Source organism: Martes martes (genome assembly GCF_963455335.1).
Source record: "Martes martes genome assembly, chromosome: 6".
Classification (NCBI taxonomy): Eukaryota; Metazoa; Chordata; class Mammalia; order Carnivora; family Mustelidae; genus Martes; species Martes martes.
The window spans coordinates 132,576,952-132,594,546 of record NC_137893.1 but is presented as its reverse complement, the minus strand read 5'-3'; the positions used below and the strand labels follow the sequence as shown (position 1 = coordinate 132,594,546).

At 43.4% G+C, this 17,595-nt stretch overlaps 1 protein-coding gene across 1 annotated transcript; it reads left to right on the top strand.

The window, feature by feature from the left end:
- Positions 1 to 701: 701 nt before the first annotated feature.
- Positions 702 to 7,147, top strand: GCM2 (glial cells missing transcription factor 2; the record flags this gene model as incomplete). The annotated part of the gene is made up of 5 exons (XM_080807150.1): positions 702 to 791; positions 4,198 to 4,450; positions 4,582 to 4,694; positions 5,144 to 5,269; positions 6,209 to 7,147. 5 exons carry the CDS (start codon positions 702 to 704, stop codon positions 7,145 to 7,147), a joined length of 1,521 nt encoding a protein of 506 aa, XP_080663276.1.
- Positions 7,148 to 17,595: the final 10,448 nt, after the last annotated feature.

Below are 17,595 nucleotides of genomic sequence, written 5' to 3'. Positions count from 1 at the left end.
CGCAGCCCCTCCGGAGAACAGGTGCACCCAGACCCGCGAGCTCACGGGGACATGTGGCAGAAGTCCAAAGCCAGTGGGCGCGGGCGCGGTTACCCAGACTTGGGCGCCCGACGGCCAGGGTCTTACAAACAGTGCCTAGGAATTGTATCGGCTCTCAGGGGACTTTGCCGGAAAGCCTCTGTTGCAAAAACCTTCCATCGAAACACAACCCGAAACCCCAGAGGCGAGGAGAGGTTAGGGGAAAAAAAATTGTTTTTCTACTTAAATGCGACATTCCAACTCCCCACCCCCATCCTCGCTCCCGGACATCTTGGTCAGTTTCCCGAGGGCTCTCGGGTCAACCTCCCCTTCTGTTCCTAGGTCTCTGTCCGGGCGGGGGTGACCCTCCTCGCCGGTGCGGGAAGGGTGGGAGCTGGCGAGGAGGGCGGAAAGGCGGAGCCTGGAGAGGTGTGTCATTATAAACGTGCGGGCAGCTGGCAGGAGCCCACGCTGCGGTTTCCAGCGCGGTGGCTGAGAACAGAGCTCGTAACCCTCCTCCACCACTTCTGGATTTCTAAATAAATTCTCTCTCTCTGTCTCTCTGTGTGTCTTTGTCTCTCCATCTCCATCCAATAAGACGGAAAACATCACCTTGCCCATCCAGGTTTTTTTCTTCTGTCTTTCAGGATCCTTGGCGGGGAGCGCAGGCAAGGTGGGGGCAGATGCTGGCGGAAGTGGGGCAGAAGGCGGACTGCGTGTGCCCCTACGGGATGAAGCTCAGTTGGGACATCAACGATCCGCAGATGCCTCAGGTGCGTGGATCCGGGTGCGCGCGCGCGCACGTGGCTCTGTCCATCCAAAAAAGGGCTGGTGGCATTCAAGTTCTTGCAGAAACTGAAGAGAGATCTCCTCTCCAACCGCCACCTCCCTGAGAGTCCTCAGTTGTTAGACGGACACCACAAGCCGCAGAGTTGGGATTAGTGATGTGTCTTCTCCTTGCCCTTGTCTGAAACACACCAATTGTCCCAAGAACTGTCAGTTAGGCTTCAAGTTCTCAGTCATCTGGTGAGAACAGGACACCTGTCCCTTGCTTGCCTTTATCCAAGCTAGAAACCAGGTGATACTCTCATCCATTCTTTGAAATCTATGAGAAGGGTACAGCGAATGTAGATACCATTGCTTCTTACGCAGCAAAACTGTAAGACGACTATAAATCACCGTGGCCCGAATCTTAAATAGCGGGACTTATGCAGATGCCCGTGGCTGCCCTGGATGGCATGCTAACCAGACCACAGGTGACAAGAGAGCCTCTGGAATCTGGATTTTGGCCCTAACTTCTGATCTTACTTCTCTAATGACAAGATCACTTCCTTTTAGGGTGATTTTATTTTTGTTTTGTTTTAATGGAACAAAGTAGGGTAGAGCTGGGAATGAGCTGGACAGTTATGCTCGGTCATACTGGTTTAGGGCAGAAACTGAGGAGTGACTTTGAAGTCCTGAGTGTAGGTAGAAGGTGAGAGGAGTGGCTTCCCACGTATTTGCAAAGGTGAGCTTCCAGCAATGTTTAGAACAGGGAAAGAGACTACCACATGCCATATATATTAATCAGAAAATAGCAATTCATTAGCAAGGTCATGTAGCCTCTCAAAGAGATCAGCACTTTTTTGGGGGGGGGATGTACATATGTTTAGTTATCTGTTCTATTTGTTTGTTTTAAAATCTGCTACTTCCATCATCCTGTACCATTTGTGGGAAGGTAGACCATAGCACAGCAAGGACACCTCATTCGCACTGACCTCCCTCCAGAAAATCTTCATAATAGTCTAATCTTGCATTTTAGGAAAGAGCCACTTCCAAATAACGGAAAGATGGCTCCTCTTTTGTGCGTTTTTCTAGACTTCCTGAGCAAATGTGAATTACTTTTCCTTTGTGACACTGGTTCTTAAGCAGGGAATGTGTGTAATATCTCAAAAGGGCAGGCGCGCTGGGAAATAGAAGTGGAAAAACAGGATCCTAGCCTCGCTCCGGCTGACTGAAGAAGAAAGAGCTAAACTGGTTGTATGACCTTGAGATAGTTTCCGAATATGCCTTCATTTCAGGCTAAGACGACCTGTCATCTAGTGGTGGAACTAGATAACAATCTCAAGCTATCAGCCAGATTTTCTGTCATGTTCAGGGTGTGCATTTTTGTCTGCATGTGCCGACACTTCAGAACAAAAACAACCCAATCCTTGAGTCCTTCATTTTTTGCTTTGACTTAAAAATATGGTCTCAGTGGCTTCATTTTCAGTGTCGCTGCCTTGGTAGCTGGTATGAGACATGGGGGATGGTGATTCTCTACCCTTACAAGGGGACACTGATGAAATATTCTCTTCTGGAAAATTGTCTATTTTACCAAGATCCTTGGATTGAAATGCTCACTTTAAAAACAGTTAGCATTTAGTCTACACTTAGGGTTAATAGTACATCATTAAATATGTCATTTGTGACTTACCTTAAGTTAATGTATTAATTTATGGCAATTACAGTATTTTTGAGAAAAGATAAATGATGCCTCTTGGTAATAACAATGATTTCAACAATATCCCTGTGGTTTGGGAAACAAAATTACCCATTTACCTAATTTTGTTAGAATGTAAAATACTAATGAGGTATTCAAGTCTGAATTGTCCAACTGAGAATAATGTTAGATTGAATGCCCTTGGGGTGGTGGGAGAGAGAGAAGTTGCAAACAGCTTATTAAGTAGTGATAATACTCTTCTGAGCTTTATCATATCAGGAAAGCCAGTGGCACCTGGCTGCCACAGATCTGTCTGAATCCCAGTTATACCACTCTAGAAAGTTCTGTCTCTAACTTCCACTTCCTTATCTATGAAATAAGAGTATGGATGTTCATTGTGGAAGGTTGTCGTGAGGATCATAGATATTCCATAATATGGCTTTGCGGGCCATACTGTCTCTGTACCAAAACCCCAATTCTGTCATAGATGGAAAACAGCCCTAGCCAATATGCAGGCAGATGTGCATGCCCATGTCCCAATACAACTGTGTTTATGGGTCTTGAAATTTGAATTAATTTCCATGCATCATGAAATCAAATTCTTTGGATTTTTCCCCAACCATTAAAAAATATAAAAGTCAAAATATATATATATATGTGTGTGTGTGTGTGTGTGTGTGTGTATGTAATTCTTAGCTTGTGGATCATACTAAGACAGGCTGAATTGGGCCCCGGATTCCTAGGGCTGACCCCTGACCTAGAGAGTACTGGCTAAATATTAAGTGTTTCGTAAAGGGCAATTTTATATTAAACTGCTATACAAGAGAGGCATTGCGGTATAGATAAAGCATATCATGGATGTTGAAGCAGTGCTCTGTGTTCTAGATAAAACTTACTATTTCAGCCATGCGGCTCTTTGTTGAGAAGAGCAAAAATCCCCATTGCTCTCAGATGAGGTCCAGGGCTCAGCCGGATCCACCCTGTGCTTGGGTTGACCTTGATAGTTAAGTCCTTCATCACGGTGCTCCTGTAACCGGGGAGAGCTAAGTTGGGAGGGGCAACGGAAGCTGTGTTTATCTCTGTCATGTTGCTCTGGGTATCACTGCTGATGCAACCAACAGGTTTGGGGTAGAGGCAAGAGATTTAGAAGGAAAAGCACTGGACCGAAGTGGAGATATTTACCGACTGAATCGCATTTCAGTGATAGGGCATTATAATCACTTTTTAGCCTGGCGCTTTGATGCTTCATTTGAAAACATTTTCACTTCCAATTTAACATTGAAACGTACCCAGAAGTGGTCTACCATGATGGTAAGAACAGGCCCAGGAGTCAAACTGGTAGGACTCAAATCCTAGAACCAAGTCTTACTAGCTCTGTACCTTGGACAAGTCAGTTAACCTCTCTGATCTCTGTGTTCTGTCGGATTAACTTACCCATTAGAGTAGTATCTATTGTCTGTGTGAGTTACGAAGGCTAGAGGAGCTAATACACAGACAGCATTTAGAAGATAAGAACGTTATAAACATCCATGACTAGCCAGTGGTCAGAACAGCAGGCACAGACAGAGGACGGGTGACACTTTGCGATGGCACAGTTTGTGGGTTTTAGGACACTTCTGGAATTAAAAAGAACCAGTTTTTATTCTAATGTGCTTGGGAAAAAATGCAAAGCACAAGGTGTCCAGCTTGGGCTTCATCCGCTCGCCCCGTCCTTCCAGGAGCCCGCCCACTTTGACCGCTTCTGCGAGTGGCCCGACGGCTACGTGCGCTTCATCTACCGCAGCGACGAGAAGAAGGCCCAGCGCCACCTGAGCGGCTGGGCCATGCGCAACACCAACAACCACAACGGCCACATCCTCAAGAAGTCGTGCCTGGGCGTGGTGGTGTGCGCTCGGGCCTGCGCCCTGCCCGACGGCTCCCGCCTGCAGCTGCGACCCGCCATCTGCGACAAGGCGCGCCTGAAGCAGCAGAGTGAGGCGGGGACCCCGTGGGGTGGCCTTGTGGCCCCGAGTTCCCTGTTCCCAAGGAATGTTCCCTTTCTTCCTTCACAAGCACCCGGCATCCGAGTTGTTATTAATATTTCTTTCCCGCTGGCTTGGCAGAGAAGGCGTGTCCCAACTGTCATTCCGCCTTGGAGTTGATTCCCTGTAGAGGGCACAGCGGATACCCTGTAACCAACTTCTGGCGACTGGATGGCAACGCGATATTTTTCCAAGTAGGTGGGGGGACATCACAGTCTGTGGTAGGTATTTTCATCATACCACGGGGACCAGACCACCTGCCATGTGCCTTAGGAAACCCGGACTAACCCAAATAGAGTTTTGTGGTCTGAAATCGGGGCTGGGGCTCCCAGAGTCTTACCCAGATCCGAGGAATGAGCTCTGCCTCTGTGTGTTCTGTAAGGTCGGCAGATTGTAAAACAAATTATAGTTAATATGGGGAAAAGAGTGTTAGATAATCTTTTTGATTTCTATTATCCGTGCTGTTTTATGAGTTCAATAATTTTTTCTCTCTCATTTTGGAAAAACAAAAAACAACCCGAGATCTTGGGAGAGACAATCAGTTTTGTTTTTGTTTTTGTTTTTCTTGACAATCAGGTTTTGACAAACATTGCCAACTTCCTTCAGCAGAATAAGTATTTGATTTATTTCCTTAATAACGCAGGCCAAGGGAGTGCATGATCACCCAAGACCAGAGAGCAAATCAGAGACGGAAGCTAGAAGAAGTGCCATCAAGAGACAAATGGCCTCTTTTTACCAACCCCAGAGAAAGAGAATTCGAGAACCAGAGGTAATGGGGAGCTAACATGACACTGTGGTCTTTGTTCATTTTCATCACAAAATACATTGCTAATTATGTAAAATATGAATGTCATAAATTAATTAGGTTTTATTTTATGTGAAAATTATATCTCCCACAAAATGTCACTGAATCCACATTTTGGATAGGGTTCCTAATTTCTTCTTCCTAAAAAAAAAAAAAAAGCAAACTGTCTCTGTAGTCAATGAGATGGTGAGGATGTGTGCCAACAGCCTGATACAAGGACAGGTACTGGGTTTTAATAAAGAAAGAAATTTGTGCGTACCAACAGTGCACTAACAGTGCCTTCTTGAGACCACCCTTCTCGTTATCTACAAAGAACAAATAAAACCTCTTGGGGCAACTTGCTCTGGTTTCAGCCAAAGCACGCCAAGATGGCCGTGCTAGTCCAGGGATAAGAGAAACTGGTGTTCGAGTGCTTTCTATGTGCCAGGCACGTGAGGGCTAAGAGCTTCACATATGAAACGGTCACAAAAGCCACAAGAGAAGGTGGTTATTACTGAAAGTTTTACAATTAGGAATCTAATTCAGAGAGGTTAAGTAACTTGCTCCATTACTGAGCGACAGAGTCAGGATTTGAACCCAGGTCTGGGTCAGGCTCCTGTGACTCCGTTTTCATGAACATAGGTTGAGAAACACAGAGCCATCTGCCACTCAGACCCACCCTGCCTGGCGGCCATGAACTCTCTTCGTTCAGCAGTATGGAATTCATACCTGAGCAAGCTCAAGTTCAGCCCTTGGGTCCTGTGCCCAAATCACATACCTGAGCAGTTGCAGGGCTATCAAAACACAACGGGCCCGATGGAAATTTGTTTTATCTTGTTGGTTGGCTACTGTTACAGATGAAGGCACCCATGTAATTTAAATTTTAATTTACAAATAAAAATTTATATATATGTACATTTTCAGGCTGGAGAGAATCAAGACAACAGTGGACATTTCAACAACATGCCTCCCTTGGAAAATCCAGAAGAGTTTGATATAATTGCTGACACTGGCTTCCCTATTCCGGGGCAGCCTTGCTTTTCCTTCCCCAGCTCCGAGGCTTACAAAGCTACCTGTGACCTAGCCACTTTCCAAGGAGACGTAATGCCACCCTTTCAGAAATATCCAAATCCAAGAATTTTTTTGCCTAGGCCACCTTGCAGCTATGAATTGGCAGGTCCTAGTTACACAAATTCAAGCCCACATCCCGCCCATTATCCAAATTCCAGCAGCATCTCTAATGACACAGACTGGGTTCGTCTGAATGCACTGCAATATAACGTCAATTCCTACAGCAGCTTTGAGAGAAGCTTTGATTTCGCCAGTAAACAACACGGCTGGAAAGCAGCTCTTGGAGCACCTGGCCTTGGGGAGAGACCCGACCATGGACAGCTCCAGGCCATGGCCACTCACCCATATTATAACTCAGAGCTTCCCTGCAGGTACCTCTCGGCTCCCCCGGCAGGTGCTCCAGCCCTACAGACCGTGATCACCACCACCACCAAAGTGTCCTACCAGGCCTACCAGCCCCCTGCTCTGAGATACTGCGACAGCATACAGGAAGGGAAGAGCCTTTCGGGGTGTAACTATGCTTCTGAAAACATCCCTCTGTCCATCTATCCGGAAGGCTTGGACTTCCCAGCCTCAGTAACCAGGGCAGCCTCGCCAGCAGGGTCACTTCCTTTGAAAATTCCAGGCGATTGCAGAGCCATCAGACCCACGCTGGCCTTTCCTCAAGAGTCCGCCCCCTCCAGGACAGACGGAGCGGAGACTTGGGATGTGTGTCCGTCAAGGTTGGGGGCTGCAATCAGTTATTCAGATGGGGCTAGTCCGTTCTTTAGCTATGACAATGAGGACTTTTGAACAACAGTCTTGGGCACAATGTATAGTGGTGTCCATGCGTGTAGTGAAATGTGGACTAGAAGCCATCTCTTGTTTGAGCTGGGAAGTTGATCTAGCAGACATGTATAATAAGAATAATGCTGATCAGTTGAGAAAATTGTGGGTTGGAAATGTTTAGATAGTATAGGGAAATTTTGGCACAGCCTTTTAAAACCTACTGCCTTACAGGGGTACCTGGGTGCCTGAGTCAATTAAACCTCCAACGTGATTTTGGCTCAGGTCAGGATCTCGGGGTTGTGAGATCAAGCCCCATGTCAGCCTTCACGCTCGGCACACAGTCTGCTTGATATTCTCTCTCTTTTTCTCCCTCTCAAATAAATAAACAAATAAATAAATAAAATCTTCAAGGAAAAAAAATAAACCCTACTGCACTAAACATAGGATCAGGTCTGAAATGTGACTCTCCCAAATGAACAAATAAGCAAGTTGGGTACCATCATGATTAATAAGCTAAATTCACTGGGGTAGAAGCCACGAGCGCTGGTTCTCATTCTAAGCCCTTTCCCATTTGACCATAGGGAATTTTACAAATCCTTATCTGGCCCTTAGAGATTGTCAAAATAGTTTCAGGAAGAAATCTTTACAATCTTATCTCCTGAATGTTTTCTCAAAATTTTTATTTAGCATTTACAATCTATTATAAGAGCTTCAGGAAATAAATTTGATCATTTTATCTCCAAGCATATAACTACAGATTTTTTAAAAATCTACAATAGGATGATAACATGCAATTGTTTTTAAGAGAATTTTGTTTTCCAGTATCAGCTAAATACCTTTTCTTAACATCAATGAATGTTTTCATAACAGAAACAGCTTAAGGATGATATGTATTTAATGGATTATTATTGTGCTAAAATGTGTTTCTTTCTGATTAAGTTTCAGTATTAGAATTGAGATCTTTTATTCAAATACAGGTTTACTGTTCCTTTGTTACTCCTTATAAATGTCATTGATAATATTTGATCGAATGTAATAAAGATGTTTTAAGGTAGCATTGCTGATACTTGAGTTATTTCAAAAAAGAAATAGGGGCACCTGGGTGGCTCAGTGGGTTAAGCCTCTGCCTTTGGCTTAGGTCAGGATCTCAGGGTCCTGGGATCGAGCCCCGCATCGGGCTCTCTGCTCAGCGGGGAGCCTGCTTCTTCCTCTCTCTCTGCCTGCCTCTCTGCCTACTTGTGATCACTCTGTCATATAAATGCATAAAATCTTTAAAAAAATAGGAAAAATTTTGTTCATATTATGACCTGGGAAACTGTTGCTTTAATATGAAAAACATATTGGTTCACTTAACAATATTATAGTTCATTTCATTTTATTTTTTGTACCTTTTGACCCCCTTCACCCATTCACCCATTCTGCTCTCTCCCCTGCCTCACCTCTGGCAACCACCCATCTGTTCTCCATATCTATGAACTCCTGTTTTGTTTTGGTTTTTATTTTAGAGTCCATATGTAAATGAGATCATATGGTATTTGTCTTTCCCTGTCTGACTTATTTAGCATAATGCCCCCAACATCCACCCGCGATGTCACAAATAGCAAGACTTCTTTCCTTCTTAACGGTTGATAATATTCCATTGTATTTATACGCCGCGTTTTTGTTATCCACTCATCTGCAGGAAGACAAATACTTGGGTCATTTCTGGGACTTGGCTATTGTACATGATGCTACAATGAACATGAGGGTGCATATAGCTTTTCAAAGTAGTGTTTTCATTTTCTCAGGTTGGATACCCAGCACAGGAGTTGCTGGGTCACATGGTAGTTCTATTTTTAAAATTTTTGAGGAACCTCCATGCTGTTTTCCACAGTAATTGTACCAGTTTACATTCTTCCCAATGTTGCACAAGGGTTCCCTTTTCTCCACATCCTCGCCAGCACTTGTTATTTCTTGTCTTCTTACTAATAGCCATTCTAAAGGTGTGAGCTGACATCTCACTGTGGTTTTGATTTCTATTTCCCTGATGATGGGTGATGTTGAGCATCTTTTCATGTACCTATTGGTCATTTACGTGTCTTCTTTAGAAATGTCCATTCAGATCCTCCGCCCGTGTTTTTAATTGGGTTGTTTTTTTGCTATTGACTTGTATGAGTTTTTTATGTGTTTTGGATATTAACCACTTTTTAGGTATATGACTTGTAAATGTTCTCTCCCATTCAGTAAGTTCCCTTTTCCTTGTGTTGATGATTGCCCCTGTTGTGCCAAAACCTTTTAGTTTGATGTCATTTCACTTATTTTTGTTTTTGGTGTCAAATCCAAAAAAATCATCACCAAGACCAATGTCAAGGAGTTTGTTGCCTGTGTTTTTCCTAGGAATCTCATAGTTTCAGGTCTTATATTTAAGTTCTGAATCTCCTTGAGTCAATTTTTGTGTATGGTATAAGACAGTGGTCTGGTTTCATTCTTTTGTATCTAGCTGTCCCAGTATGGTTTATTGAAGAGACTGTCCTTTCCCCATTGTATATTCTTGGCTCATTTGTTGTAAGTTAGTTGCCATATATGTATGGATTTATTTCTGGGTTCTCTGTTCTGTTCCGTTGGTTTATGTGTCTGTTTTTAACGCCACTACCATTACCACCATACTGTTTGTTTCTTACAGCTTTGAAATATAATTTGAAATCAGAGAGCATAATGCCTTTAGCTTTGTTCTTCTTGTTTTTTTTAGATTTTATTTATTTATTTGACAGAAAGAGACACAGTGAGAGAGGGAACACAAGCAGGGGGATTGGGGGAGGGAGAAGCAGGCTTCTGGATGACCAAGGAGCCCTCTGCTGGGCTCCATCCCAGGACCCTGGGATCTTGACCTGAGCCAAGGCAGACGCTTAGCTTAACTACTGAGCCACCCAGGCGCCCCTGTTCCTCCTTTTTTCAAGATTGCTTTGGCTTTTGCGGTCTCTTGTGGTTCCACACAAATGTTAGAGTTGTTTTTTTTTTTTTTCTATTTCTGTGGAAAATGCCATTGGAATCTTGGTAGGAATTTTGGACTGAATCTGTAGATTGCTTTGAGTAATATGTACATTTTAACTATATGAATTCTTCTGATTCATGAGCTCCGTATATCCACTTATGTGTGTCTTCTCCAATTTGTTTCATTAATGTCTTACAGTTTTCACTGTGCACGTCAAGCCTTTCACTTTCTCAGTTAAATTTATTTCTAGGTGGGGCGCCTGGGTGGCTCAGTGGGTTAAAGCCTCTGCTTTCGGCTCAGGTCATGATCCCAGGGTTCTGGGATCGAGCCCCGCATCGGGCTCTCTGCTCAGCGGGGAGCCTGCTTCCACCTCTCTCTCTCTCTGCCTGCTTGTGTGCCTGCCAAATAAATAAATAAAGTCTTTAAAAAAATTTATTTCTAGGTATTTCAGTGGCTTATTTTAGAAGAATTATTTGCTATACTAATAAGAAAAAGCCTATTCAAAAAATTCAGAGTCCACGCACACACACACTCATATTTTTGCACAGCTCCTGGTATTTACTAAAATCATTCGGTTTTCAAATTAATACAAAGTGCATAAATTTCTTTTGAGAATGGAATGGGATGAAATGGAATTTTCATAGAATATTCAACTTGCATAACTAAATGTCATCAAGTCAGACGCCATTTTAAATTATTGAGTGTTATATATTTTTTACCAGGTTCATTAAAGCCCTAATACCCAGATGTAATAAATACATTAAGTCCTGATCTCCAGATTAAATAAATATGAATACACTCTCAAGATTCCTCAGCCAACTCTTTCGCCGAGGAAAGGCTGCCCAGCACATTCACGGACTACTTTTTTCTTTCGTCTTCTGTTGCCTGAACTCACAGCTTGTAGTAATGTCTAATATTTATATGACACCTGCAGGGACCAGAAACTGTTCTAAGCTTTGGACATACACTAATGTTTTTAACCCTCCCAGCCATTCTCTGAACTACCGGAGAGACGTGCAGTGACTTACACAGAGCTGGGATCGGAAGTCAGGTCACTTCCAGAATCTAGGCTCTGAACCACCATATGACGTTAGCTTTGACTGGAGTCGTTTATCACTGAAATTCCACTTGTACTTAGCACATGTGTACTTGGCACCGAGCAGGGAGTCCTAAGTATCTATGTCCCTATGTGGGACCTGCAGCATCCACATAGGACAGGCAGAAAAGAGCAGAGCAGGGAGGGGAGTGAATACACTCCGGGTGGAGGCCCTGAGGCAGATGTTTCCCAAAGTGTGGTACAAAGGGTGCCCTGGTTACGGGGTGATTCTAAATAGTCTGTGGATATTTTATGTGAATCGTTGCGGATTTATGTTAATGTGTAACAGGGAAAGATAAAAGTAACACATCAAACCAACGATTTCAAAATATTTTTGCCTAGACAAAGCAAGAGAGTATGGGGATGTTTGTTTGTTGGAAGGCAAGGCAATTTACAAAGAGATATTATGCAACCAATAGTGCAGAGGTTGCAAGGAAATTCCAGAGTGATTAAAATGGATCAAAATGGGTGAGAACTACTGACTAGTGTGACACATTTTCCTGGGACCAGGGGACAGTGGGTGGGCTCAGGTAGAAAGAGTCAATGGTGATGACAATGAGTTTGTACAAAGTGGGAGCCAATGAGGGAAACAAACACATCCGGGACTTTTGGCATCTGCAAGTTTAACCACAGTGCTGAAGAGTCTAGACAGTGGGCAGTGCGCAGGAGCCAGGATGTGCGAGTTGATCCCAAGAGGGGCAGGTGACGAAACATACCTCAAGTGTCGGCCAGGGGCCCCGCGGCCATGCCATCCTTCAAGGAGCCAGGATACAGAGCAGGGTGGCTGTGTAGCACAGACCGGTTCTTGTGAACCAGGTCAGCTGAGGAAGGCCCAGGACATGTAGACTCTGGATCATATTTCATGCTTAGAAAACCTATTGGTTAGGGAGCAACAAGGTCTGTGGAAAATGCCTGAAAGTAGAAAACCTATAAAGGCCTAGCCGCCATATTGGCTGCCATATTGTGATTAATATGAAATACTAATTATGAATGCTAGTTACTAATAGCTCTCTGCTCACAAGTTTATTATTAGCTTTCAAATATGGGGAGTATAAGTTAGAGCAGCCCAAGTTTCTGACATAATTTGCTCTGCTCAGCTGATGAACCAGGAGGGGCCCAAGCCTGTAGTGAGACCCATGACAATACCAGCTGTTGAGCACAGGGAGAGATAAAGCAAAGGAGGTTAAGCCCAGGCCGGTAGCTGACACCTTTGATTCAGGCAGAGGACCACAGTTAGACTTAACCAGTGTCAAGGGACACTCAACAGAAACATGAGTTATTCACTTGCTAATCATTCATCCTTCTAGTGCACTGTCTGGAAGTGGACTTACCTGGAGGAATCTTAGAGTACTGAATCCAACCTCTGACAGTTTCAATGGAGCATTTGTCAGAAAAGCTCATGGGCTTTTTTCATGATTAAACATCTTATAAAACACTGTTAACTTACCTGTGAGATGCTGCATTGAAAGCAGCATGGCAAACAGAACTCACAACTGACAAAATGATTTGAAAGACACTTTCTCACCACACCCATCCTTCTTTGGTTTACAACTTCCCTCTGGTCTACAACTTCCCTCTGTGATGGGCAACCGTGGCTGTATGTTAGAATCTCCTGGGCGGCTGCAACAGTCCTAGCAGGCAGGATGCACCTCAGGCCAATTAAAGCAGAATCTACAGGGATGAGACCCAACCAGCATATCTTAAAGTTTCCCAGATAATTCCAAAGTGCAACCAGTGTCTATGATTTGCCAGAATAGTACTGGAAACCTGGTTAGTGTAGGTAGTTCTAGGATGCTGAAAGAAATATGTTGTGTGGAGACTTGAAAGAAAGACACTATTCTCAGTGTAATTAATCTTTATTATTTTCGACTTTTCCCTGGATACCATTGTTGGGTTCATTTAATGAAGAAGGGAAGACGCTGGCAGGAGCCAAGTCATCCACTTGTTTCTATTGAAAACACAAATTAAAAATTGAATTTTATTTATTTATTTTTTTAAGATTTTATTTGTTTGACACAGAGAGAGGGCTAGTGAGAAAGAGAGAGCACAAGCAGGGGGAATGGCAAGCTGGTGGTCAGAGGGAGAGGGAGAAGCAGACTCCCTCCTGAGCAAGGAGCCCAACAATATGGGGCCTGATCCCAGGACCCCAGGATCATGACCCGAGCTGAAGGCAGGTGCTGAACCGACTGAGCCACCTAGGTGGCCCTAAAAATTAAATTTTAAAAATAATAAAATAAGATATAATACTCTGCCTATAAGTCAAAGCATGAGCTCATTCATTCATTCATTCATTCAACAAATATTTATCAAGTTCCACTATGCACCAGTGATGTGCTAGTATTAGATAAATGCGGGGAGTCACTCAGAAGCCTCTGTCCTCTTGGAGCTCATAGGCTGGTGTGCTACATAAGCTACATAAGCTTTAAAGAGACAAGCACACAGTGTAGAGGAGAAACCGGTCTCTATGCTGATGTGGAGAATAAGGAAATGGAAGTGAACCCACTGGGATAAGTGGTTAGGGGAGATCTCCCTGAAGTACTGAGTTAAGAACCAAAGAGTAAGAAAATCTGTCCAGGTCAATAGCTTGGGAAGAGACTGCAGATAAAAAAACAGCAAGTGCAAAGGCCCCGGGGCAGCAAAGCACACGTCGCAGAAGGTTTAGTGCAAATGGACAAGAGGAAACACAGTATAAAATGGGTTGGAAGGGAGATCAGGGTCCAGATTCTTGAAGTCCAAAACAAGAAATTGACATTTTATCCCCAAAAGCAATGGCAAAACATGCAAGAATCGTAAGCAGAAAAGCAACATGATCTAACTCATGTTTTGAGAGGATGATATTCAAACTATGTAGATAATGGGCTGAAGGAAGGTTCAGGAGGCAGGGTGACAACTGCAAGTCATCCAGGCATGACATGATGATGGTTTGGATTGGGTGGTTGGAAGCGGACAGGTTCAAAATGCAAGTTGGAGGTAGAATCAATAGAAGTTACTTACAGTTTGGATGTGAGATGGGAAGGAAAAAGAAAAAATCAGGAACGACTCTCATTTTCTAGGTTCAGCCAACCGAGTGGCTGGTGCTGTTCTCAGAACAGTAGCAGCTGAGGAAGGAACAATTACAATCAGTCAGTGCTTGGGAGTCATCTGGGTTCTCAGATAACTATAACCCTACAGCTCTGTGGGGTGATCTGAGCTACAGAGAAAACCCAGGAAATTGCAAGTCTGAAGGTGCTTTTTAATAGCTCACCTTGTAAGATAGTCTGAAGTTGTACTGCCCAATATAGCAGCCACTGGTTTTATGTGGCAATAAAAATTAATTAAATAGAATTAAAAATTCAGTTCCCAAGTCATACTGACTACATTTCCTCTGCAGTCATGTATAGCTAGTGGCTGCTGCATGGGTAAGTGCATACATAGAATATTTCCATCCTCACACAAATTTCTATCAGACAGTGTTGGTATAGAAGGAGAAGAAAGGGGAATCGGTATGCACCATAAGGAATTCCCAATTGGTAGTATGGGTAGGAGGATCTGACAGAGGAATGAGAATTAGTGGTCAGATAGGGAGAAAACCCGGATAGAGAAGGGGGTCACAGAAGTCAAAGATGAGGACAGAAAAGTCTTTGGATCTGACAACATGGAAATCGTTGGTGACTATGGCAAAAGCTGTTTCTGGGGTGGGGTGGGGCTCTAGGAGGTGCATTGAAACGGGCTGTGAGCCAATGAGTTGCAACGAGTCGGATGAAACATGTCTACTCCATGGGTCATGTAAAGTTGATTTCACAGTGTAAATGAAAGCCAGTGTGTTTTATTAAAAACTACATTGAATGGTGCCTGGGTGGCTCAGTCTGTTAAGCATCTGACTCTTGGTTTCAGTTCAGGTCATGATCTCCGGGTTGTGGGATCAAGCCCCATGTCATGCTTGCCATTCAATGCGGAGCCTGTTTGTCCCTCTCCCTCTGCTTCTCTCCCTGATTGCTCTCTGTCTCTCTGTCTCTCTCAAATAAATTTAAAAAAAAATCTTTAAAAAATAAAAATTAAAATTAAATAAAAATCTTTACATAAAATGATTTCATTGTTGAGAGTCTAGATGGAAAAAATATTTCTTTTAACTGTGTAGTCTACTTAATGGGAGAGAATATATTTTTATTATCTTTTAAGGTATAAATATCATAAATAAACTTCATAGTAAACACTTCAAAAACCAAAAAATCACCCTTTAACATTTCTATTTACAAACCACACAGAACAGACAACCAGAGTTCTTACCCCTAACTTCTTCTGCTGATAGTCACCCTATCTGTCCATATTTCCATACCACTTGGCTAAAGCAAAAAAATATCCTCCCTATTCTACATCAGTAATGGATTTTCCATTAATTGGCCCATTAGAGCTGGATCTCCTTCTCCTCTCTCAGACAGCTGAGCCACCCATACGACTTTGTGTTTTATGGTTTGTCTGACAAGTCTTTTGAAACATGAGGCATTCAGGGGCTGTGGAGTGGAGAGACGAGGTTGAAGAAGCCCCTCTCTGACTGTAGCCACCTGTGACCCTCCCAACTGATGTACCAGAAGGGCCCTACTAAGTAAAAATGCCACCTAGCTGCCTGTGGAGACCTCTGCATGTGGAAAATAAAACATTCTCTCTCCTCATGCCTCTTCAGGGTGAGGTTTTAAATACTGCAATTGAAAAAGCCTTGTGTCCCAGATGGGCCATTTACTAGACTATATTACTGGTCCAGGTTTCCATAAGTCACCTGAATTCCTTCTCTTAACCACCGTAGCACTATGCTTTTAAAGATCTTCTCCGGCGGGGCGCCTGGGTGGCTCAGTGGGTTAAGCCTCTGCCTTCGGCTCAGGTCATGGTCTCAGGGTCTTGGGATCGAGCCCCGCATCGGGCTCTCTGCTCAGCAGGGAGCCTGCTTCCCTCTCTCTCTCTGCCTGCCTCTCTGCCTACTTGTGATCTCTCTCTGTCAAATAAATAAATAAAATCTTTAAAAAAAAAAAAAAGATCTTCTCTGGTGATTGCCAAGATGGAGCACTAAAACCCCTTAGTTCAAGGGCACCCAGAATTACGACACCAGAAGGGGACGTACAGAAGTCATCAGTAGAGGTCTCTGTCCTCAGGCTTGAGTGCCAGCCCTCAGGCTTCTGAACAGAGATCCATTCATTTCTGGGTGTCACTACCCTTGTTGCAAGAATATCGCACTCATCGTGGAACTCTAACAGAGCCTTTAAAATAAAGGTACGACCTTAAGTTTTGACTTTGTGATCAAAAAAAAAAAAAATCAAGTTCATCTTAGAGAACATATCTGCCAAAATGATTGAAAAAAATTTTGACATATTCAACAGAATATAGGCATTCACCAGATGCATGCCAAGTGCTCAGTATAGGAATTATATGAAGAAGCACAAAATGTGGTCTCTGCCTTCAAGAAATTTCTAGTAAGCAAGAGAAATAAGACACGTCAAATAGCATGTTACATAGCGGCCAAGGCTACATTATCACAGGCATTTATAATATTTTAGAAATTTAAACAATAATGTCTCTAAGAATTTCCCCTTGCTAATTTTATTTTTTTTAAGATTTTTTTTTTTTTAATTTGACAGACAGAGATCACAAGTAGGCAGAGAGGCAGGCAGAGAGAGAGGAGGAAGCAGGCTCCCTGCTGAGCAGAGAGCCCGATGCGGGGCTCGATCCCAGGACCCTGGGATCATGACCTGAGCCGAAGGCAGAGGCTTTAACCCACTGAGCCACCCAGGCGCCCCTCCCTTGCTAATTTTAGACTGGACATTCACTGGGCACCCACCCCAAGTTGAAGGTGAGACACTTGAGAACTTGCTTTGCAAAAAGGAGAAGAGAAAGGAGACCATTAAAGGCTGCCCATGGTCAGTCTGGAGGTAGAGGAGAGCCTCTCAGCCATGCTGTTGGACTTGGTGAGGGGGATCTCAGCCTGCTGCCCAGGTACCAGGGTCTTACACTGCTTCAGAAAACAGCTCCCCTTCCGCTTCCAGGTGGACAAGATGAGCCTGGAGCATTTCGTGGTGGTAGAAACCAATCAAGAACAACAAAACTCCACAACCATGAGATCATATCAAAAGAACACAAAAGTCAACTGAAAGGGGTCCCAATGGCCAAAGCTGGAACGATTATTTTTTTTAAAATAGTCTTGTATTATAATGCAAAATATTTTTACAAATCCGTGAGTGCATCCTGATATAAAGATATGATTGAATAAATAAATAAACTTACTCAAGTGGGGAAGAAGAGAAACATGTCCAGAATAATTCCAAGTAATTTACATAAATACTCCACACTCAAGAATATGGGGCGTAACTCCCCATTCCTTAACTACATGCCATGCATTGTGACTTCCTTCCAAAGAATACTACACAGAAAGGGGAAAAG